Genomic DNA, 23,045 nt, shown 5'->3' with positions numbered 1-23,045 from the left:
GCTGCATGTCTTTCAGTGCAGTGACATTCTGTGATTATTTGCCATAATCATAAAAACAAATTCGGCCAAATACAACAAGACTGAGCGTTGGGTGTGCGTCAGCTAGGTCAGGAGGTAACAGGGGGTGCACGGCCAAAAATGTTTGATATAGAGCATCACCAAACCCAGTACTGTTAAAATAGTAACCGAAAGTAGCCCATCTTGAGAGCTAGTCCTACTTCAACGACGTTAGAGTACAGTATCGAGTACAGTATTGCATCCCAGGACCCCCAGGAGGGTGACATGATTGCGTCCTTTCTCAATTCAGTGAGTCAAAAAGGATGCAGGATGCAGGCTATTTGCATCACTGCGGAAGACATGCTCACTGTTATGGAATCCAAAGGACTTGAAATCAGTCGACTGACAACTGACAGCTTTAATCCATGGCCGCTCTTATATTAGCTCTCCTCCCTCCCTTTGGCGGGTCTTGTTCGCTCCACCTGAAAATAGCTGGCACGGTGTTATGGTTTACGCTACGGGGTCTCGTCACAGCGTTATAAATAGTTTGTGGCTGGTAGCTAATGGCCTGCTAAAGCCGTTTTGAGTACCAAACACGAGGCACTCTTGACACAAGCTTAAATGAGTCCCCCCCCCCCTCCCCCCCTTTGCATACTGTACACATTTTAACTCTATATATGATGATTTCTTTGTTTGCATAGAATTGTATATACAGTATGTACGTCTTTAAATGTTCTGATGAATTGAAAATGGAGGACCTGATGTAAACAAGTATTAGTGCTTTTTTTCTGGTTTTATCCTCGTAGCAGTTTTTGTATTGACCTGTACTTTTGTTGAAATGTACCCATTCGACATACTAGTGTGAATACAATTTTCAATCAATCAATGATTGTGCTTCCTCCATAGTTACGTCCCAGACACAAGGGGTATAGTAATTCGTTGCCATATACTCACGCACCAAAGTCATAACGGTAATAGTTCCAGCTCTCGTAGCGCTGGCCCTCGGATTCATCCAGACCTTTCTCTCCATATTTGTCATATTTCTTCCTCAAGTCTTCGTCCTTCAGAACCTCGTATACTCGGTTCATTTTCACAAACTCGTCGTGAGCGGATGGGTCGTTCTGAGACAGAGAGAGAGAGAGAGAGAGAGAGAGAGAGAATTTACAATGTACTTTAGACATTTAGCAGACACTCTCACCCATAGAGTTCTCAAATTCTGCCTAAACCCGACGTTTTAGGGCTGGGTCGGGCCTAAAATGTATGCTAATCCACCGGGTCTCAGGCTGGCCCAGTTAGGGCCGGGTCTTAATGTTCAGGCCCGTTGAGAACTCACGTACATCAAATGCAGAGAGACAGTGTAATGCCTCAGTAAACAAGTAAAATCACACCTGTGTGAAGTGAGTGGTGCAACTCCGTGTGTGTGTGTGTGTGTGTGTGTGTGTGGGGGGGGAGTTCCACCAAGTCTCTGTACGTCTGTACGTCTGTAATCCACGTAACTCGTGAACCTTCACCCCACCGACATTAAATTCGACACACGCGTTCCACACCACCACAGGGGGTGCCGTGCCCGGTGTCGGTCAGACCCATGGTTGTCCAGAACCGCCCCAAAAAGTCCTCTGCCCGGGCTCTGGACAGGGCCCCTGCCCAGTGTCCATATGTTGAGCTGGCCTAATATCTGGGTAGGGCATCCATTTCCAACTTACATCGTTTCAAGTAGGCCGGTGCTCGTAGAGGCTACAACGGGCACCGTTCTAGTACTTTTTAATAACAAAAACATGAGAATAAGGGAATGTCTGCATGGTCATCATACCTAGGTCAAATGCCACGTACAAACACATTATAAATGGTAAATGGTAAATGGTGCATTTATATAGTGCCTTTATCCAAGGCGCTTTACATAGATTGTGCATTACATTCACCCATTCACACACACACATTCATACACCGATTGCGGCGGAAGCCATGCAAGGTTCAGTGTTTGCCCAAGTACACTTCGACATGTAGACAGGAGGAGCCGGGATTCGAACCGCCGACCCATGGATCATTGAACGACCTGCTCTACCTCTTGAGCCACAGTCGCCCCATTCTGTTAATGACATGCACTTTGTGCCATTTTCTTTTTTGTTTTTATCCCTTTTAACTAGTTATTCTCTTATTGAAGTTGTTTTGGTTTGTTTGCCTTGTCTTGTCTTGTCAAGTGTCTTTGACTACCAAGTAAAACGCTATATAATTGAGATAGAAGTGTTATTATTATCATCATTATGAAGTTAAGCCTGTGATCGTAAACCTGTTTCTTTTCGCTGATGATTCAGCTCTCCTAGTCAACATTAGACTATAGAGTGCACAACTCCACAATATCAGCATCTGGTTATCAGACAATCAGTTGACATCAGCGTTCAGTGTGTTTCCACTGAGAATTAATTTGTTCAGAACGCTAAACGTTGGTTCAGAACTGGAACAAAAAAGAAAACGTGGTTTTCCTTGCCCTGAACTGGGAACCAAGTGGGTTACACTATTCTACAGGTTGGAAGATGCAGATGTGTTATAAACAATGGCTTAAATCAAATGAAAAAGGCAACTGGGCTGTGGACTCCTTCTCCCCAGCCCAGGCTCTAACCAGCTATGTTGGCTATGCCGCCCCCCAATTACGCAGAACCCCAATGGTCCTGTGTAAAACTGGTGGAAACACGGGCCAGTTCACGGACGGTTTTGTGAAAGCACCAGGGTTCCAAGAATCTACAACGGAACCACAGATCGTCAACATCATTGGCCGCTGCAATTCATTGCAATGACCTGTATCACATGGAAGCACAGGCAAGGCGGAAGTCAAGCCGAAATGTGTAAGGCACGCTGCCACTCAAGTGATTAACCTGCCTCTGATTGGCCTACCGAACATCCTCTCTGTGACACACACGCAGAAGCTTCTGTGGTTTTCTTCCCTTTAAGATGGTGCCTGAGATACGGACGCCCCAGAGCCGAAGGAGGTGTCTGTCTACCTTTCTATGTCTATGAAAGGAACCATGTAGTTCTAGACTAGAACCAACATTATTTTGGTGGAAAAGGGTCCAGTTACCAGTAGTGTAGGTCCCAGACCGTGTCCACACACAGACAACAGACATACTGTAACGCGCGCACGCACGCACGCACGCACGCACGCGCGTGCGCGCGCACACACACACACACACTTTTAAAAGAAAAACAATATGCAGTTCTATATTATTATATATTAGGGTCCACTCACTGGGTTTTTGTCGGGGTGAATTTTCAGGGCCAGCTTCTTGAAGGCCTTCCTGATCTCCCGGGTGGTCGCGTCTCTGCTGACTCCCAGCAAGGCGTAGTAATCCTGGCTGTCCGCTGCTGCCCACACTGCCGCCACCACCAACAGCATGCCCAGCAACAGCACCCGGAGCTGGGCAACACAATGCCCACCGTCTGCCATCCTGGAGGGCGCTATTATCACTGGCTGGCTATACTACTAACCCTGGTACTATACTACCATACCAAACACTAATACCAACTACCTAAGCCTGGGTAAGTACTAAGTACAAACTACCAAACTCAAATCTAACTACTACTTAACCGTGATAAATTCAAACTACCTAAGCATGAAAAGTACTAATTACCAAACACAAATACGAACTACTACCTAAGCCTGGTAACTTGGTACTTATTGTTAAATACTAACTACTAAATCCTTGTAAAAATCTAATACTGGTAACTACTAACAAACTAACGTATTGCTATAAATAGTAAATACCGAACCCTGGTGACACATGGTTGACTATCATGGTAAAATCCTGACACTGATGAATGAATACCTTTATTTTCCCTGGTAAATAAATACCCTAGCTGAAATAACTGACCCTGGTAAATCTCTAGGTAATACTGGTAAAATACCTGAACCTTAGGAATACTTAAACCTGGTTAAAGGGGGGGAAAGGAACGGACACTGCAAGCCTCCTGAATACTTGGTACTCTAGTATTATATTCACTGACCTGTATACTGTACTTTCAGTGTATTAAATGGGTGCGTTCAGTATGTTAAGTGGGTGTGACAGACCTGGCAGACACAGGTAGACAGACAGACAGACAGACAGAAGGAGAGACAGATAAGTCTGTTTAATTCTAACATAACTAAGAAAAAAAAGAGGAAAGGAGACATATGCCAGTGAACTCATTAGCAATCTTTCAGTCCCATTCGTGAAATAAATAACAAAGTTTACAATGTGAACACACTAGTAAAAACATTGTAAGTAGATGTAAAGTGAAAGTTACCTTTGGCAAAACAAATGAAGCTAACAAGTAACACAACTTTTACAGGCTTTGAACTAAGCGTACGAACTCTAAACAGCAAAAGAAACACGTGTGCATTTGAATTTGCTGTTAGTTAGATGAATTAGAAGTGTAATAATAATTACCATGGTGATGTATGTTGTATAAAGTTGCATCACAGTAGTCAGGAATGATGACATAATTAAAGAGCAGAGCTGCAGCAGCCTGGCTGCTTGCTGTGTCCGCCTCTGTGTCCGGCTTCACCGGCACTGCTGTCAGGTTTTGGGAGAGAAACAAGCAAACAGGTCTATGTTTTTTTTACATTTTCACAACAAAAATCTTGTATGCGGTTCCCTGGCATAAAATGTTTTAAGATGTGGGTCCGCAGACAAATATACTTAAATTTGGGGCTCTTTGACTTTGAAATTAAACACTGGTTAAACATAACATAGGAAACAAGTAAACTTTACAAACAAAAAAAACAAGCCAATAAAGAAATCGCTTATAATAAGTGGACATGGCAACACTGCTCACCGGCATCATGATGACGTATGCACGCAATACACACGTTGTGACGTGGAGGGTGACCATGATGGTACGTTCAGGACCTCTTGGAAAAAAATACACTCAAAACGTATTTAATTTAAAAGTTCAAACATTCCCCTATTTTTATTTTAGCACAACTAATGTCAGATTTGGGCAGTAAATCATACACTGGCAGCCTAGAGCCATGTGCTGTCATCTCCTTCTACATCGCCTATATTTGGCCATTAACTGGTAGGCCTATGTGCCAAATTTGACCCAGTCGTCTAAAAGGGGTTAAAAGGGTAAAGCACTATATGCTGATAGTAGGCTTATAGTGTATTTGTTCGGTAACAGGGGTCTCTCCAGCTCTTTAAATGTAATGTTTTTCTGTTTTCGGGAATTGTGGACAAAATCTTATCCAATGATAACTAAACTAAATATTCTTTAGTTCGGGGTTTGAGATTTAATCTCATCAAAGGGTGGTCCGTGGCTCAAAATCAAACGCAGAATAAATAATGGACCTTGATATGAAAAGGGTTGAAACCTTAGAGCAGTGGTTCCGAAACTTTTTCATGTCAAGGACCCCAAAAATGATACTCATTAGCCTGCTGACCCCATGCCAAGGACTCAGTTAAGAGAAGATTGTTACGGCTCTATAGGGCCCCGGCCCCCGGTTTGACCTGAATTAGGCTACGGTCACGGACCCCTATTTAATGGTGTTTATCTATCTCTGGGACCCCAATACAATATTGTAAAATCAATGTTAATTTAACTCTGAGAGTGTACATTTGTACACTAAGAGTTACAGACCCATAAGGGTCCATTTGGTTCCTAATCATTTAGCAGGGGACCCCCTGGAACTCCCTCAAGGACCCCACTTTGAGAACCACTGCCTTGCAGGCATATGGTTGAAACCCACTATTTGTTGCAGCTGTTCTCGGCTGCGCGCTGCTTAAAGCTTGAGTTTTTAGACAGCTGGTGGATGGAGATTAAGCTCCACCTCCGCCGAATACTTGCGCGACGGCCAGATTCCCGGAAACGCTCTCCTCCGCTCAAGTCTTCGGCGGAGGTGGAGCTTAATTTCCATCCACCAGCTGTCTAAAAACTCGGAATTTAAGCTGCGCGCAGCTTAAGAAGTGCGCAGCTTAAGACCTTTTTGCGCTATGGTGTGGAGACGGTGTCAGTCTGTCTGTCTGTCTGTCTGACTCACTCTCTCTCTTATTGTAATTACGAGCTGCCTTGAACGCACCTTGGAATGCTACGCACGCTGGAGGCGACGGAGGTGACGTCATATTCTGGCGCCTTCGCATACCGCTCATGTTTGGTTTGAAAAGTCAGATTAGACTAGCCGAGTAGACTAATAATAGTACAGTCCTCCTGACGTTTTATCATTTAAGAAACATTTAATCTGTAACTAAACTAAACCGACGAACAGTGTGGAGATTACGTTGTATGTTTTTTAACTGAACATCAGATATTGTTTGTTTTATTGTCAAACTACATTACTGCTAACTGTCACACATTCTTCTGCTAACGGTTCATCCTCCATGGATATACACGGTATGTCTTAATCACTTTATTACTTGTATATGTTTGTTTAATTTATATTTTTCATAACTAAACGACGAAACACATGTGGCTGCTGTCATGTTCTTTGTTTTGTTGTACTTTTGTTTGTTTACAATGTGAATGTAGTATAAGTTTACAGTAGCCTCGCCCTCAACACTATAGTGTCAGTAGGCAGTAGTCATTTATTCCTAGTTTTATTTACTTGTTATGCAGCACAGGTTAACCTTTTATATTCACCCATATCATTTGTATGTAATAGCCTATATGTCTGTAAATCAAATGTCCTCTCGGGACAATAACATCTATTGTGTCTTGTGGTGGTCAGCTGTTGGATTCAATACATTTCGTAATATAATCAACGTCATGGCCAGTGGCACGGCAACAGTCAAATGTCTGAGAAGAACTTTGTGAAAATGTAGCAATCCGTCACATTTGGAACCGTTTCTCCGGAACCGGTTTCATCACACTGCTGTCAGAGCGGGTATGTGGACTTCATGTCTGCTATACAATCACAGTACAAGTCAGGAGAGAGTAGCTCTTTATAAACTTAATCTTTATAGTGTTCCAGTTCCAATTGTGTCTGCTCATTTCTCTGTGTCCTTCCTTACTGCGTTCCCTATCCTGATTGGATAAAATTGGTATCCCAGTTTTGGTTTCTGAAAATGCATTTTACTGTTTAATACAGAGCTGGAGGACCACTATCGGGGCGTCCGGGTGGTGCAGGTTAAAGTTCCTGCCCACCACCATGGAGCTTAGCCTTCATGGTGCATACGGCTTGGCCGGGCGCTCCAACGAACACAATTGGCCGCGTTCGCGGGTGGGAAGCTGAATGGGGAGGGCTCATCTTTGTCGCTGCATTGATGATCCCCACAAGCGGTCAGGGCGCCTGTTCAGGGGAGGGAGGAGGTGGGGGGGATAGCGTGTACCTCCACATGCGTTACGCCCCCCTAGTGAGACCTTTCACTGTCGGGTGTAAAAAAAGATGTTGGCTTGATGGCCCGGGTATCGGAGGAGACCCGAGGCTTTCTTCACCCTCCCAATGACTGATTGTGGGGGTTAGCAGAGATGGAGTACTTGTAGAGAGGCTGGGGAATTGGGAATTGGCTATACTAAATTGGGACTTGAAGGGGAGAAAATGTTTTTCTTTTTTCTTGAAGGGGCATGTTTTGCACAATAAGTCTTTTCATTATGTCTGCCCACGATCTCTTTGATTCATACAGTAGGCTACGTTTATTTACCTCAGTCACTGATACTAAATCTGATATTTTATTTTTATTTTTTCTATGAACCTGTGACTATGAACCTGTGACTGTTATAAAACGGAAATAAAAAGATTTTGAAAAGAATACAGAGCTGGAGAGACATGGAGACTCCCGCTACTGAACTAACACTATAGCAATTAATACGGTCACAATATAGAGCTTTTAACACTTATTTTAATCAAAGAAAATCACTTAAACTACCTTAGAGGGAATCTTTAACAATTCTAAACGATCCATTCCCAACCCTGCTCACTGCTAACAGGAAGTATTTGTCTCCTCTCGACAGCGTCTTCTGAACCCATGACCCTGGGCTCGCCCACCTCCCCCAAACCCGGCCCTGGGGCCCAGTTCCTGCCGGGCTTTCTGATGGGGGACCTGCCCGCCCCCGCCAGCCCCCAGCCGCGAGCGTTCAGCATGTCCACACCCACCACAGAACACAGGAGCTTCCATCACCACGGTAACAACAACTAACCTCCACAACTGTACATCTCACTGTGTCAATCCTACTATAAATGCGCCACGTCTGCGTGTGTGTGTGTACGGTTGTAATGCACGTAACTCGAGAACCGTTTGCCCCACCGACTTCTAATTCGACACACGCGTTCCACACAGTGCAGTGCCCGGTATCGAGTCGGTCGGACCCACGGTTCTCCAGAACCACCACAAAAGGATCTGCTCAGGCTCTGCCAGTGTGCCTAATCAGCCTAAATCCCCTCAACTGTGCAATTTCCAGGCTCTGCCTCAGCCAATTGATTACCATGGCAACCCCACACCTGACAATTGATTTCTTAATCAGTTTACTTTTCACAGTCCGTCAGTTTGCCCTCTTTAGACACAGGCAGACAGGCAGATACAACAGAGATCTCCATGTGGGACACAGACAGACAGTTAAAACGGGTGCTATGACAAGTTGACAACAGGTATTATTAGGTTCCAAAGTTGCATCGTTCTTAAGTAGGCCGGTGGCCGACGGGCACGTACAGGTCTAGTCATAATTAAACCAGTAACAACCGCCACAACTGTACATCTCACTATGTCAATGATAATAGCAATGAACACATGGCTGCTTTCCCGGTTTAAAGACTGGGCTGTCGCCTCGCAGCTAGAAGGTCCTGGGTTCGATTTCATCAGTGCCCTTATCCTAGGTGGGGTTGGCAAAAGGGCCTTTCTGTGTGGAGTTTGCATGTTCTCCACATGTCTAGTAGGTACCCTCATAAAAAATCCTGGTCTATACTGCCTCTCCCTGGCCAGCCGAGAGCCTGATGGAGGGGAAAGGAACTGGTTGGAATAACGTGTTCCCTCCACATGCTACGTCCGCGTCATTCCGTTGCTCTCCCCAGTTTGGCAGAGGGAGTGTAACGCCCAGGATTACATTAGATAATTGACACTGGGCAGTGATGCAAATAGCGCCCTGCATCCTTAGACTCACCAAATTGAGAGAGGACGTAATCATGTCACCCTCCGGTGGTCCTGGGATGCAATACTGTGCTCAGTACTGTACTCAAACGTCGTTGACCCATCTTAAAGACCACCCCTGGGTCCCGGGACCCATTACATTGAAAACCTTTTTACATAACTGCTGAAGAAAAAACAGCAGATCTATAAGCTCAGAACGCATCACGGTGCAACAAGTTGTGAGCTTGTAGATATAAGCCTGTCAGGTGAAAAGAAGCAGCTTGGACTCATGCATTGAAGGACACATGAGGTCAGTCCGTTGCTCTCCCCAGGTTGGGGAGGGGAGGAGCCCCTCTAGAACGAAACCACACAGACTGGGGCCAGCCTACTTATTATGTTATTGATTCCTTTTTTCAGGAGGCTGTCAGCCCGTTGTCCCCACCCCCAAAGACAAGAGTGGCGCGCCGCCCATCCGCAGTATCTACGACGACCTGACCTCCACTGCTGCCATAGCAACCACACCTCTCAGCTCACACAAGCAGGTAAGACCAGCAGGCAGACATGGTTTAGCAGGGGTTCCCAACCTTTCTACCACGGACCGGCTGACATGTCATATTGTCCGCGGACTGGCAACTTGTGATCTGACTTCTGAGCCGGTAGTACTGTCATCACATTGTCATGCTTTCAAGTTTGTTGTGATCTGATGTGGTTTGATTAGATCCCAGGGTGTGGGGGGGGGATCGTATCAACACTGAAAGCGCTAACAGCTAACCCATTGGTCGTGTCATGAGTAAATGAGCCAATATGCTGCTGCTGAGTGCATTCTCAGACACCAGGTTCACACGCAGTCAGCTCACAGGCAGTAAGTGAGTGGGGGGAGCAGAGAGGACGGCAGAATTGTGAAATAAATCGCTCCGTCATTCATATTTATTCTCCGACCTTAAAATACAGAACAAAGTATGTCCCGTAATGAACGGGACTTGTCTTTTAGTTTCCAAATACGGGACGATTCCGTATTTCACGGGACTGGTGGTAAGTAAAGCCGTTTGGAAAATCCTAGTGATGCAAGGTTATAGATTCACGTCTGGGAAACCTTGGAATTCCCGGCCACCTTCTCGCGTACAGCTCGTGTCAACACACTGCGACGCGTTTTGAGCTTGTAGATTGGCTATTTTTGCTAGAATTAGAAGTAGGGCATAGGGCCCTCTCCATCATCAAAGTTGCCCACCCCTGGTTTAGACCCAGAACCCCTTGGGGGACACCAAAGATCACAAGGGGTGTTTCTATGGACAACGTAGTCCAGCATTTTAAACTGTCTTGTCTGTGTGTGTCTCTGCAGCTTTTCTCATTTTAAACATTTCAACATTTTAAACTTTCTTGTCTGTGTGTCTCTCCAGCCTTTCTCGATGTTCCAGTCTCCTTTGTTGGGGTCAACTCCAGGAACAGGTAACAAGTAGAAGTACTTATATTATACTACTATATTACATGTTGCTGCTTCTTCGGTGAGGCGGAAACACAGTGAGGCAGCTTTCTGCTTCTACTGGCCGACAGCCTGGAATAAATTCCCTCTACAGCTTAGACAGGCACTCTCTGTAGACGTCTTTAAAGCACAGCTCAAAACCCACCTCTTCACTATTGCTTTTAGTTGAGCTTATTCATGTACTGTACATGTTCTGCTTGTTTTAGGCTCTTTGCTATTGTTTTATTGTCTTAACGTTATTCTGTTTTTGCTTGTTTTAATGATATTTGAAATTGTTTCTTGTTTTTCTCTTTTCTGCTCTGTAAAGCACTCTGTGCTGCATTAGTATGTCTATGTCATACTATTATATCCAAATAAAGTTTATTATTCTGGTACAGTCCACCACTCCACTATCGCGTATGGGGGTCTGATCACCCTGTTTACGATCACGATTCACAATACAGAGCTTTAAAGTTTTATCAAATTATTTCGTTTAAAAATCTAACAAAAGAATAATCACTATTTGTACCAATCATGACAAAATGTTCTAATGGGTGAATTGTCTAACTGTAGTGGTATTTGTTAATCGTGTGTGTGTGTGTGTGTGTGTGTGTGTCATAGTGTCCAGTAGTTCGTGCAGACAGGTAATACTGTCTCCAGCTCAGGTTGATCCCTTCTACAGCCAGGGGGAGGCGCTGTCGTCCGATGACCATCTGGACCAGACCTGGGTTACTGTGTTTGGGTACAAAATAACTAATACTACTACTACTACAGATAATAATAATATATTACTCTCTGCTACTATAATTATCACTGCTTTGTACAATTATCCTAGTAGTATTTTACTACTTGTACTCTTTCAAGTAAGTTTTAATTCCCATTTAGGACTGAGACCAGATTCTACAAAATAGTCGTCTGTCTCATGACAGTTTTCTGAAAAACCTATGTTTCTGTGTCAGTGGTGCTCAACTATTTAATGTCAAGGACCCCAAAAATGATATGTAATTGGCCGCTGACCCCCATCTGAATATATGTTGTTCCAGGGTCAAGCAATGACACGTTTGCTGTGAAAGAATATATATTCAAAGAATTGCGCACATTTTCACGACTTTTCAAAAATAGCAGATCTACAAGCCCCTATCGCGGCACAGAGTGCCATGCTACGGGCTTGTAGTTCTGCTATTCATCAGCTAAAGTTTAAAATGGTTAAACGCTAAAGCGACACACTGTGTGTGTGTGTGTGTGTGTGTGTGTGTGTGTGTGTGTGTGTGTGTGTGTGTGTGTGTGTGTGTGTGTGTGTGTGTGTGTGTGTGTGTGTGTGTGTGTGTGTGTGTGTGTGTGTGTGTGTGTGTGTGTGTGTGTGTGTGTGTGTGTGTTCATTAGGTTCCCACCAGCGTCGGCCTCATACATTTTGCTGCAGTTTGCTCAGTATGGAAACATTCTCAAACACACGGTAAGAAAAACGCTTTCTTCACATGGAACCAAACACTCGCCTCAAACACACTCGCCCCGTTTTGGGGGGTGGACCGTTTTATTTGTTTTACTGAGGTAAAACAAATGGGAAATGTGTTTAGGAATAAGGTTAGGTTTAGGCATAGTTTACCCGGGGTTACGTTTAGGAATAAGGTTTAGGCATAGTTTTACTGAGGTTATGTTTAGTATTGAGGTTATGTTTATAACCTGGCCCTGCTTCTGTGGCCAAAGTGGAAGTGCCTCTCGCCTATACAACAACTGCGAACTGTTTGTTTGTTTTTGTTTTTTTGTCAAAGTGTAGTTTCAGACTGCCACTCAAAGCGGCTACTGGCCAATCACAGCAAGCCCTTGCACAAGCCGTGTAGTGTTTAGAATGACTCGGCTAGGATAGGTGTGATATGATCACGTTTCTTTGTGTTAATTAGAATGACTCAGCTAGGATAGGTGTGATATGATCACGTTTCTTTGTGTTAATTTGCAATTTTGCCGCAGAGTTTTGCACCATCTGTTGACGGGATGTCTTTTGTTGCTGCTTTGTGATTTCATGAACTCACAGTTCATCCAGACAGTCAAGGTTAGGATAGAGAATCATGAACCAGTTCTTATCTTTATCTTTGTGTTCAGCATTCCTTAACCACATGAACCCTAGCATCCCTATTCTGGGGCCAACAACGATCCTATTGTTCTCCCCATTGTTCTCTGGGCACAACAGCAAATAGAAAATCTAAAAGATCAGAAAGATTATATTAAGGTTGCTAACATGCTATCCGGAACCGGATCCACCATAAACGTTGTATTTATTTTTATGATTAATATTTATTTTATTGTTTTTCAATCACACAGGGTACAGAAAATATGTTTGCAATAATGTAGAAACAATTACTTAAAGCATATCGATTTTAGGAATCGTTAAAGGGAACCGTTACGGATCACACCCCTAGAGATTATAGATTATTATATATATCTGTTTATTATTATTATTATTAATATATTTTTTATTATTTTATTTTAGTAGTGCAACCACTCCAAGGAACAGCAATGTCCGTCCTAACCTATGTGACTATGTTTAGAGTACCAGTAGGGGCAAAAGTGGTGCTGTTGTGCCAGAAACAGAGCTAGAGAGAGAGAGTGTTGCACTGTTGCCTGCTAATTACAGAGAGAGTGATAGAGAGGCAGGTGGAGAGGGGAGAGGGGAGTTGCACCACTCAGTTCACACGGGTGTGATTTTTTTTTTATGTTGAACATAAAAGTGAAAAAACAAACCACCACTCAGACATGTGCCAGCAGACCAGAGGTGCTGGAGTCACAATGAAGATAATGGGAGGCTCCGCACACTCAAATCTGCAAAATCAGATTTTCATTTTATTTTCAATTCAGCAAGCTTTCGGTCGTTAGACCACCTTCAGGCATGAAATGAACATTGAAGGTGAAATCTGTGTGCGTGCGCGTGTGTCCACACAGATGTCCAGTCCAGGTAACTGGATGCACCTCCAGTACCAGTCAGTTCTACAGGCCAGGAAGGCTCTGTCTAAAGATGGCAAGGTGTTTGGAGACTGGCTCATGGTGGGAGTGAAGCCCTGCATCGACAAGGTAAGTGTCCAGTTGCCCATTATATTAATAGCCTTTTTTTTTTTACCCATTCCTATTTTCCTATTTTCTTTTATCCCACAATTTTTGTAACCTGGGTGGGAGAGCAACGGACTGACCTCATGCTTTCTTCAGTGCACGTGGAGTCCAAACCACTTCTTTTCACCTGACAGGTGGGAGTCGCCACCCCACGTTATTCCAACCAGTTCCTTTTCCCTCCATCAGGCTACCCTAGGCGTGGCTGCTTCTTCTCTCTTGCTACAGTTTATCTGATTCTTCAAATATTTAGATGGACTTTTGCTACTACTAGCTTTGCAATTTACCAATGCCTTTTTTTGCTCGTGAAAAATACATTCATTTATGTTGTGCCCTGGGGTGTGACCGTGACGGTTAATTTAACCAATCGATTTAAGAATTGATTATTAAAAGAAAAAACCATAAAAAGTAAATAATTTAAAAAAAAAAATGAATTGTTGAAGTCCTCACAACGTGTTTGTGTATTCAGGGATTAAAGTTCTCAGTCGCCACACAACTGAGTTCAGTCATCTGGATTCCACAGTTTGCGACACGTTGTGAGCATGTTATTGTAGATTTTCAGCTGAAAGAGTAATTGAAGTGTTCACACACTAACAATAGATTAGATTAAAGTGTGTTTGAATTGAAAACAACTAGCCATAGTAGAATGCTTTCATGAAAAGCAAAGGTTAAAGCCTCTATCTGCGATTTCTTCAACTGGGAATTATTCTAGTATATTGCGCCAATTATTTAGGAAACTAATTCACAAATCACAGATTGGGACTTGGCCTAACAAAAGAGATTTGATTTAGCTTTAAAGTATGTATTTGCAGTGAATGAGCTTTGAAGCATGTGCAGGGGTTGGTCATCAATATGGCCGTAATGTTCTTATTGTGATCATAAGACACATTACTGATTACCAAGTCTCCAGGTTTTCCTCAAAATATGTAGGACACTTATTTACATATTAGGAGTCCAACTAGTACTAGTGGTACTCAAATATTTTCTTTGCAAGGACCCCTTAACTCTCTCATTATGTGTTTCTAACATTATTGTCCACTCATTTTGTATGTCCATGGCATTTTGTATAAAAAAGTCATTTGGCACACCTACAGGGACAGGTGCGTCGGAGCAGACAACCAGTGCGGATAACGAGAGAAAGGAGGTCCCGCACACTGTCTTCACTTCACGGAACGTTGTAACTCAGCTCAATAAACGGCTGCAATATAAGTGAAGACAGTGTGCGGGACCTCCTTTCTCTCGTATGTCCATGGCAACAATGGAAATGTCCACCACAAGCCGGAATGGTGATGACCCCTGAACATGTGTGTTTTCAGGCTGTGATGGAGGCATCAGAAGCATTGAAATCCACCATCATTAAACCATGTGTGTGTGTATGTATTTCCAGGCTGTGATGGAGGCGTCAGAAGCATTGAACAACTCCACCATCATCAGCCCTGCCCCCTCGACTTTCTTCTCCCCTGCTCACGGTGGTCTTCCCTCCACCCCCCGCTCCTCCATGAGGCCGCTCAGCGCAGCGTACAAAGCATCCAGCGACGACTACCAGGTAATCAACCCCCCGCGCCGCCGTCGGCCATTCTCAAATCTCAATAGGCTCTATACACACAACAACTCTTACGGGACACTTCCCTACTGCCTTCAAAGCTGTTAACAATGATACGGAGCTTGCAGAGTTAGTTCAGTCAGATATACTCGAGCGGCTTCATGCTATGCTCAAGGGTACTCGAGGGGTTAATATGCTGCATTACAATTCGGGTGTATACAGTGTTTGCAAGACCCACCTGTCATTCGCTGATGTGGCAGTCAGCTGACCAATTGGGTGGGTTATTTAAGCTCACATAGACTGCATGCTTCTTCCTGCCTTCCTTCTGCATATGGTTCCTGGTTGCTGTTATGCACTGTTTGCTTCCACCGCCACCCCAGCACCACCGGCGGGCTTCGTTATTTCGCGACACCATCGCGGGACGAAGCATAAATTGTACTTGATGGGCTGCAGGTGCGCGTGCAGCCGTGCACAAATAGGCTCTGCTGCCGTGATCATGAGCGCACCTCCCGTTCTTATGACAGCGACTGGAGGTGTGGTTTTGAGGACTGTTTTGAATTGTTATTATTGTTCAAACAGAAACAGAAACCAAGGATTATATATTTCAAGGGCGAGAGATCACAATACAAATCTTAGTTACGTTCTTAGCTTACGCATGTTTCTGGATTAAGAGCGTCTGCTAAATGCCTAAATTGTAAATTGTAAATTGTTAATCATTCTTCCTCCACACTGGGATAAAAACAGCATCTAAAAGTTTGATGGGGCATTTTTTACACGTGAGTGCAGTTAGTACTTTTCCATTGCATCTTATGAGAGGTGGTGTTCTTCTGCTGCCTTTATGCGCGTGCATGCTGTTGCTTATCAGTGTGACGTCGTCTGTTAAGGCGACTATTAATCAATCTCCGTCCAGGGCATAAGCTGTTAATTGTGTAAATATTGGTTAAGTCTATTCGTGAGTTATCTGACTGAAGTTATGAAACCATTATCCCCAATGGCAGTTGCACAGAGTTGCATTGGTGTGACATGTCCTTAAAACTGTGTTGTTGCAAGGAGCTGCATTGGTGGGCTTTGGGCCTTAAAGCGAGGATAGGTAGTTCACGTTTTTGTACCAAGCAGCAAGCACCACATAAAATAATATGCATTTGGCCGCAGGTGCCAGCAGGGACCCCAGAAGAATAATAATTTGTGTTAAATTCCAAATGATTCAGAAACAATTCAAACACTTTACATTTTTCTCTTGAAAATAGATAGGTTACTGATTGCAATGCTATATTAATTCATTTGGCTGGGAACCCCCCAAGGACCCCACTGACCCCCACATGACACACATTACCACCAGTGGTGGAAAAAGTACTATGATGTTTTTTTTTTACTAAAATGGGGACCAAATAGACCCCGGGTCCATTTGGTTTAATTTTACTCTCTCAAGAGTAAAATTATTTTTACACATCAGTATTACTTAATTTACAAGAAGTTTACACATTTAGAGAATGTAGAAACATTGTTATTTTGATCTTTTGCCTGTTGTCTCTCCCTATGAACAAAATATTCTTTAGTTTTGGGTCTGCAAGGCTAAATGTCATCTAAATGGTGGTCCGTGCCTCCGTGGCTCAAATGCAGAATAAATAAATTAATTCATATGAAAAGGGTTGAAACTGGTCTAATGTAAACCTGGGAGCTACACTCCCTCTGCCAAACTGGCATGTTTCCTTCAGTGCATGATGAGTCCAAGCTGCTTCTTTTCACCTGACAGGGGGGTTTCCCCAGTAGGACGCCCCAGTTTCCCCAGTAGTACGTTCCGTGGAAGGAACACGTTATTCCAACCAGTTCCTTTCCCCTCCATCAGGCGCCCTGGCTGGCCAGGGAGAGGCAGTATAGAGACCAGGATTACTGCATGTTTTTGTGAGGGTACCTACCCTAGGGAACACGGGGAGGACATGCAAACTCCACAAAGAAAGGCCCTTTTCGCCAACCCCGGCTATAGGCACTGATAATCGAACCCAGGACCTTCTAGCTGTGAGGCGACATCACTATTTACATTGGCACTATTGACTGTGCCAATGTAAATGTAATGGTTCATTTCCATAACTAGGTGCTGACGGACAGACAGACAGACATTCTGAGTTTGTTGATCTGCTGTGTTCTAAATGTAATGGTTCCTTTCTGCCACTAGGTGCTGACGGACAGACAGACGCCACGGAAAGAAGACAGCGTGGTCTCCAAGGCCATGACCTATATGTTCGGCTGGTGACCTTACCCCACTGCATCCTGGGATATCTGCCGTGTGTGTGTGTGTGTGTGTGTGTGTGTGTGTGTGTGTGTGTGTGTGTGTGTGTGTGTGTGTGTGTGTGTGTGTGTGTGTGTGTGTGTGTGTGTGTGTGTGTGTGTGTGTGTGTGTGTGTGTGTGTGTGTGTGTGTGTGTGTGTGTGTGTGATTTGTACCAATTATGACGAAATGTTTGTTTCTAACTAATTTTCTAACTGTTAATCAGCTTTGTTTCCTATTCTGTTATTGTGTTAAGAATAAAGTTTCATGTAAAACTCGGCTACAGGTGTGTGTTTACTCACTCCCTCTTTAGAGTGAGAAGAAGGGTCTGGCACACCGGATCTTACTTCACTAAAGGCCTACTCCAGTTTTAGGTGATAAGGTGACCACCAAAAACCTACAACATGACGTCACTGAGCTGCGGTGGTAAGCGACTCACCGCTCACCCAAACACATCTCTCTGGAACACAGTTCAGTGGTCACTGTATCACCTAAAACTGGAATATGAATATGCCTTTAAGGCTACTGTATTCCACCTGACGTAGATGGTCAATTAAATCTGTTTGTGGAGCTTTATACTTCAGATATCAAAGGAAATGCAAAGCACAAGAGTTCTTAAAAAGTTCTATACCTTGAGTCAATGTCACTGTGGAAGGAGATATAAGGTGGCGAACATAAAAGAGGGTCCAAGGCAGCTCTGTCCAGTTGAAGTAGAAAAAATCCTTTATTTCATTAATTCATTAGATATTAAAAACAAGGGTTAAAAACACGAAACGCATTTCGGCCTGCATGGGCCTTCGTCAGGGTCAACTGAAAGGAAATACATTCAGGTAAAATGGAGATGGAGTCGCGGAATTACTGACATTTTTGGTATAATCAAAAAGATTGTAATAACATTACATATCCGTAGTTGGGCCCAAGTGTTCAAAACAGATTTGGATTCTGGGGTGTTAGAGATATTATTTAACCCATTTAGGACTAATATAAGGCCGATTCTACAAATGCCTTCTAATTACTGAACTAAGTTTTCTGGGGAAAAAAACTAATATTAATTAAATTACAAAAATGTTATGCTGCTAATATAATTCTAAGCAGGTAAAGGGGTTACTTTGATCCAGAAATCAGGAAAAGGGGTTACTGAAGCAAAAAAAAAAAAGTTTGAGAACCATTGAGATATACTGTAGGTTTAATGGTATTAATGACTTGGCATGGGCCAGGTTATTGTGGAACATCTTTTATGTACAACATGTCTTTGTTTATGTTTATTGAGCACTGTAATATTTCATTATGCATGCACATCAGAAATTAGTATTTTTTTGTGTATCAAATTTCTACCCCACTTCCCTCCAACTCCACCAGTAAACACAGAATAATATTTGTGACAGTAGTACCCCAAAAATAATATTAACAACAAAAGAAAGTCCATTATGCATTTTTCTGTGTATCAAAATTCTACCCCACTTCCCTCCAACTCCACCAGTAAGCACAGAATAATATTTGTGACAGTAGTACCCCAAAAATAATATTAACAAAAGAAAGTCCAAAATGCATTGGCAGAATTCAGACACCATAGGTATAGAATAAAAGTGCGGTGTGACCATGCCCTTACAGTAAACAATTGAATAAAACTAAATAAGGCTTTCTGTGAGATGCTAATTCTAATAGAGGCGTTCTTTTCTTTGACACATTGATCTTTTATAAACACCTAAACCCGTCATCAACCTGAGTCTGTAAACAGCAGTGGTGGAAAAAATACTCTTAATGTATAAATACTGCAATATAAAAATACTCTATTACAAGTAAAATTCCACAGTAAAAGTAGGCCTACTCATACAGAATGTCTCATTTCAAGTTTTCTTAATGTAGACCTATAAATATCTTTAGAAAATAACACATCTACAAGCTCACAATGCGTTGCATCGTGCCTCACCACTCCTCTCAGCCATTATAAAATACAATGTAACCTCACACCCTTTGGTGCTTATTGCTTTATGTGAAGTTACAATGGGTTTGTATAGGAAGAGTGCGTAGCAGCTAAAAATTAATATCAAATATGTAAATACTGAATCTACTGTAGCAACTTAGAAACGGTCCAGGGTGTTCACATAAGCCTGAGTAGACGTTAAAATGACCCAAAAATGACTTGAAAGTGAAATATCCCTTTAAGTACAGTTCTTGAGTGAATGTATTCAGATACTTCCACCCACTGCATTTCAATGAGACATTGATGAGAATTTGAGCTAAATCTTGCCTCAACTATGATTACACCTGACAGGTTTTCTAAATAAAGTTTAAAAAGAAAAAACTAGCATTACAGTAATAATAAATACGGTAATAACTAATAGTGCATGAATTATAATCAACCATTTATTAGCAGAGAGAAATGTTCTACAAATAAGTAGAAAAAACTATTAAAGGTAAAAAACGGTCCGGGGTGTAAGCCCGAGTAGACGATAAAATGACCCAAAAATGTTTTGAAAGTGAAATATTCAAAATGTTACTTGAATAAAACTACAAACGTGTTGGCTTCTAATTGTACTTACAGTACCAACGTGAAAGTATTCATATTGTTAGAGCTTGTAGATCCACTAGTTTTGCTATTCTGGAAATGGGGGACATGTTTGTGTAAGAATTTCATTGCATAGTGAAAACATTTGTGATTTTACCGAATTTTACCCAATCAATGCCTCCCTGCTTGGCACTCAGCATCAATGGGTTGGATTGGGGGGTTCAAATCAACTAATCGAAATGATTCCCGAGTGCGGCCTGGCTGCAGCTCACCGGTGGCTCCTTGGCTGCGGCTCACCGCTCCAAGAGATGGAGATCAACAAATTTCACTGCAGTAACATGTGTTACTGCTACTTTTGGTGTTTTTCAATTTAAAATTAGTTTTGACATCATATGAGGCTTCCAGCCGACAGAGACGATTATGACAGCTTGCATCAGTGCAGTCTCTTGGTTTTGCGGTTGCGGATCACGTAGGCGTTGTTCCGTTGTTTGTTGTTCCATCCTCTCTGGGAAGCAGACGTGATGATGTGATGCGGCAGGCAGTACGGTCTGTATCTGAACCCTGAGGACAGAACAAAGTGCGCCAGAAGAGCATGAGAAAGAGACACACGCACCTTTTTAAGGCAGGCTGTACTTTTCTTTTTTGAAATTCAAAAAACACATTTTTGGTGTGTAGAACAAATCTGAAGATGATTTATTTTTTTCTTCAATTCTGTTAAACCTAACATACTATCTACTAACTACTACTAACCTATTTTAGCCTTGCGTAGCTAGACGAATCTAACCTTTGCAATGCAAGTTGTATTGTCTGGCTACGCGGGGCTACATCAATTCAGATTATTGTAAATTCTTTGGAAGAAAGACATTTTGTTTTCATACAAGATTCTGGTTCAAACAACATATTTTTGTGTGTAGAACACAAGGAAGCCTGCCGAGTGCAGTGTACGCCCTCCCCAAACCTGGCCTAACTTCACAGGAAGCCAGGGGTGATTTTTAACCTGTTAACCCGCCACGCATGTCTGGAGCCACAGGTGATTTTTAACCCACAGCACACTAAGCACAGGTTTGTCGGACTAATGACTGTAGGACTTTTGGTATGTCTAAGTCTAACCATTGGGCAAAATACATTGAAAATGTATTTTGTTACAAAATAAAAATACTGGGTCACAGAATGTAATTAAATACAAAATACAAATACTGGTCTGAGAAATGTATTTGAGATACAAATACGTATTTTGTATTTTGAAAATACATGAAAATACATTTTCATTAAAATGTATATAATGATAAGTAAATTCATAATTAATTGCCAAATATTAAATGAATGACCTGTCAGAATGTCTAATACATTGAAGGTTATTAAGAATGATACACTTTATATTTTAAGCAAATCAATGTGCTATAACTTAAACTGTATCAAACAGGACCCACAAAGGAATGGATTGGCAATCTGATTCATCACTGTCACTCCTCTTTGACTTCTACCTCAAGAAAAATGTAGAAAGAGATTGATTGATTGATTGATTGATTGATTAGGCCTACCACCAATTTACATTTAAACCAACAATAAAAAACAAGATAAGTAAACAAGATACTAATGACTAAGATGAATAGATTATCAATTAAAGGAGCATTCAGTGATTTGGAAAACCCCCCGGTCTTCCCCGGTAACAAGATGTGCACATGCACGCACTACAGTGGGGAGAAACGCAACAGGCTGTAACAGCACACACACCAAGCCCCGTTCGATCATGATTGGTGGAAGGCCCCTCTCTATCCTGATTGGATGAAGGCTGGGCCACCTAGCCAAAAACGAAACCTACGGTCTTTTGAAAACTCCGGAAAGACGTCGTCAGTCAGCTTCCTTTGGCCGCGCCTGTCGGCTCAAATGTGCCCACGGTGTGTGTGGGTGCATGTGTTTTGCCCCTACAGTTTAAACCTGAGGCTGTGTAAAATGACATTAAAAAGTATTTTATGTATTTGAAATACAGAAAATACTAGATCTGAAAGTATTTAGATACAAAATACATCTCATTTCTTCCATCCCAGCAAAATACAAATTACAAAATACAAAAAAGTATTTCAAATACGTATTTCAAATACATGTATTTCAAATACTGCCCATCTCATGCACCCCCTTTCTCTTCCTTGGATGTTTTGGACAAGATACAAGTCCAAAACTGTTGCTTTTCAGATTCAAATTCAAAAGCAGCAAAAGCAGCAGATCTACAAGCTCGAAACGATCTTGCAGATCTGCGGCTGATGCTTTTGTGTACCTAGGTTTACCTAAGTACAATTTTGAGGTATTTTTACTTTAGTGGAGTATTTCCAATGTTCAATACTTCATTACTTCTACTCCACTACATCTCAGAGGCACATATTGTACTTTTACTCCATTGTGTAGGACATAACAGTACAGTACACGCACCCTAAAGCGTCGCTTGTTATTCCACCTTTTGCCCACTGGGTGGTGCTCCTGGACGGTGTATCAAAGCCAAACCAAGATAGACAGACTCAAACATAGCTTCTTCCCCAGAGCCATCACCCCCTCTCCTCCACACACACTATTATTATTATTAGCACTGCAATGTATAATGGATTTTAAATTGTATTATTGTATATACACTCAGGTATTTATATTGTTGTTTTTGGGGCACATATTGTGCTTGTCCCGCACTTTACAGCTGAGCTTTTAATTGCGTTGTACCTTTACAATACATTTTGATTCGGGATACCAATTTTTATCCAATTTATCCTTCAGTAAGGGCATTTCTTATTGGTTAGTGGGCGGCACGCTGGCATGGCAGCACCTCATTGAGTGACACAGGTGTCCTCGTTAGAGCAGTGCCAGTCTAAAATCACCATATAGGTAAGATGTGTTCCATCCTCAGCACACAGTATTATGCGTGTCTTAAGTACCAGGTCTTATTACTTAACTTAAGACCTGGAGGCGTGGTCAATGCTGTTTGGCCACTCAGAATAGCCAAATGGCATTGACCACGCCTCCAGGTCTTAAGTTAAGTAATAATACCTGGTACTTAAGACACGCATAATACTGCCCTGTGTGTTTACTGTGATAAAGTGATGATATATCTGCTTGTTCTAAATATGATGCATGTTTACTCTGATACTGTGATGAATACTGGTTGTTATA

General features: G+C 42.5%; 3 protein-coding genes across 5 annotated transcripts in view; 1 reads left to right on the top strand and 2 right to left on the bottom strand.

The window, feature by feature from the left end:
* The window catches only part of dnajc10 (DnaJ (Hsp40) homolog, subfamily C, member 10), a 29,083-nt gene extending 24,261 nt beyond the window's left edge, over window positions 1–4,822 (bottom strand). The window contains exons 1-5 of one of the 2 annotated variants that reach the window (XM_079519269.1): window positions 4,804–4,822; window positions 4,416–4,541; window positions 3,994–4,057; window positions 3,239–3,437; window positions 956–1,118 (exon numbers count right to left, since the gene is read on the bottom strand). In XM_079519269.1, the coding sequence (XP_079375395.1) occupies window positions 956–1,118; window positions 3,239–3,436 (361 nt within the window). In that variant the 5' untranslated portion in view covers window position 3,437; window positions 3,994–4,057; window positions 4,416–4,541; window positions 4,804–4,822. Of the gene's footprint in view, window positions 1–955; window positions 1,119–3,238; window positions 4,058–4,415; window positions 4,542–4,803 lie in introns of both variants that reach the window. The other variant, XM_079519268.1, reaches the window with a different exon arrangement.
* Window positions 4,823–6,053: 1,231 nt separating this feature from the next.
* Window positions 6,054–17,661, top strand: nup35 (nucleoporin 35). Its single transcript, XM_079518185.1, has 9 exons — window positions 6,054–6,354; window positions 7,912–8,082; window positions 9,438–9,562; window positions 10,418–10,466; window positions 11,101–11,221; window positions 11,863–11,932; window positions 13,414–13,542; window positions 14,963–15,121; window positions 17,292–17,661. Exons 1-9 carry the CDS (start codon window positions 6,342–6,344, stop codon window positions 17,367–17,369), a joined length of 915 nt encoding a protein of 304 aa, XP_079374311.1. The 5' UTR covers window positions 6,054–6,341; the 3' UTR covers window positions 17,370–17,661.
* Window positions 17,662–18,083: 422 nt separating this feature from the next.
* The window catches only part of LOC306935358 (uncharacterized protein), a 21,345-nt gene continuing 16,383 nt past the window's right edge, over window positions 18,084–23,045 (bottom strand). For both annotated transcript variants that reach the window (XM_079518369.1, XM_079518370.1), the window contains exon 12: window positions 18,084–20,453. In XM_079518369.1, the coding sequence (XP_079374495.1) occupies window positions 20,326–20,453 (128 nt within the window). In that variant the 3' untranslated portion in view covers window positions 18,084–20,325. The remainder of the gene's footprint in view (window positions 20,454–23,045) is intronic.

This window comes from Electrona antarctica (genome assembly GCF_951216825.1).
Source record: "Electrona antarctica genome assembly, chromosome: 13".
NCBI classification, from domain to species: domain Eukaryota; kingdom Metazoa; phylum Chordata; class Actinopteri; order Myctophiformes; family Myctophidae; genus Electrona; species Electrona antarctica.
This window is presented reverse-complemented; position numbering and strand designations above follow the sequence as displayed.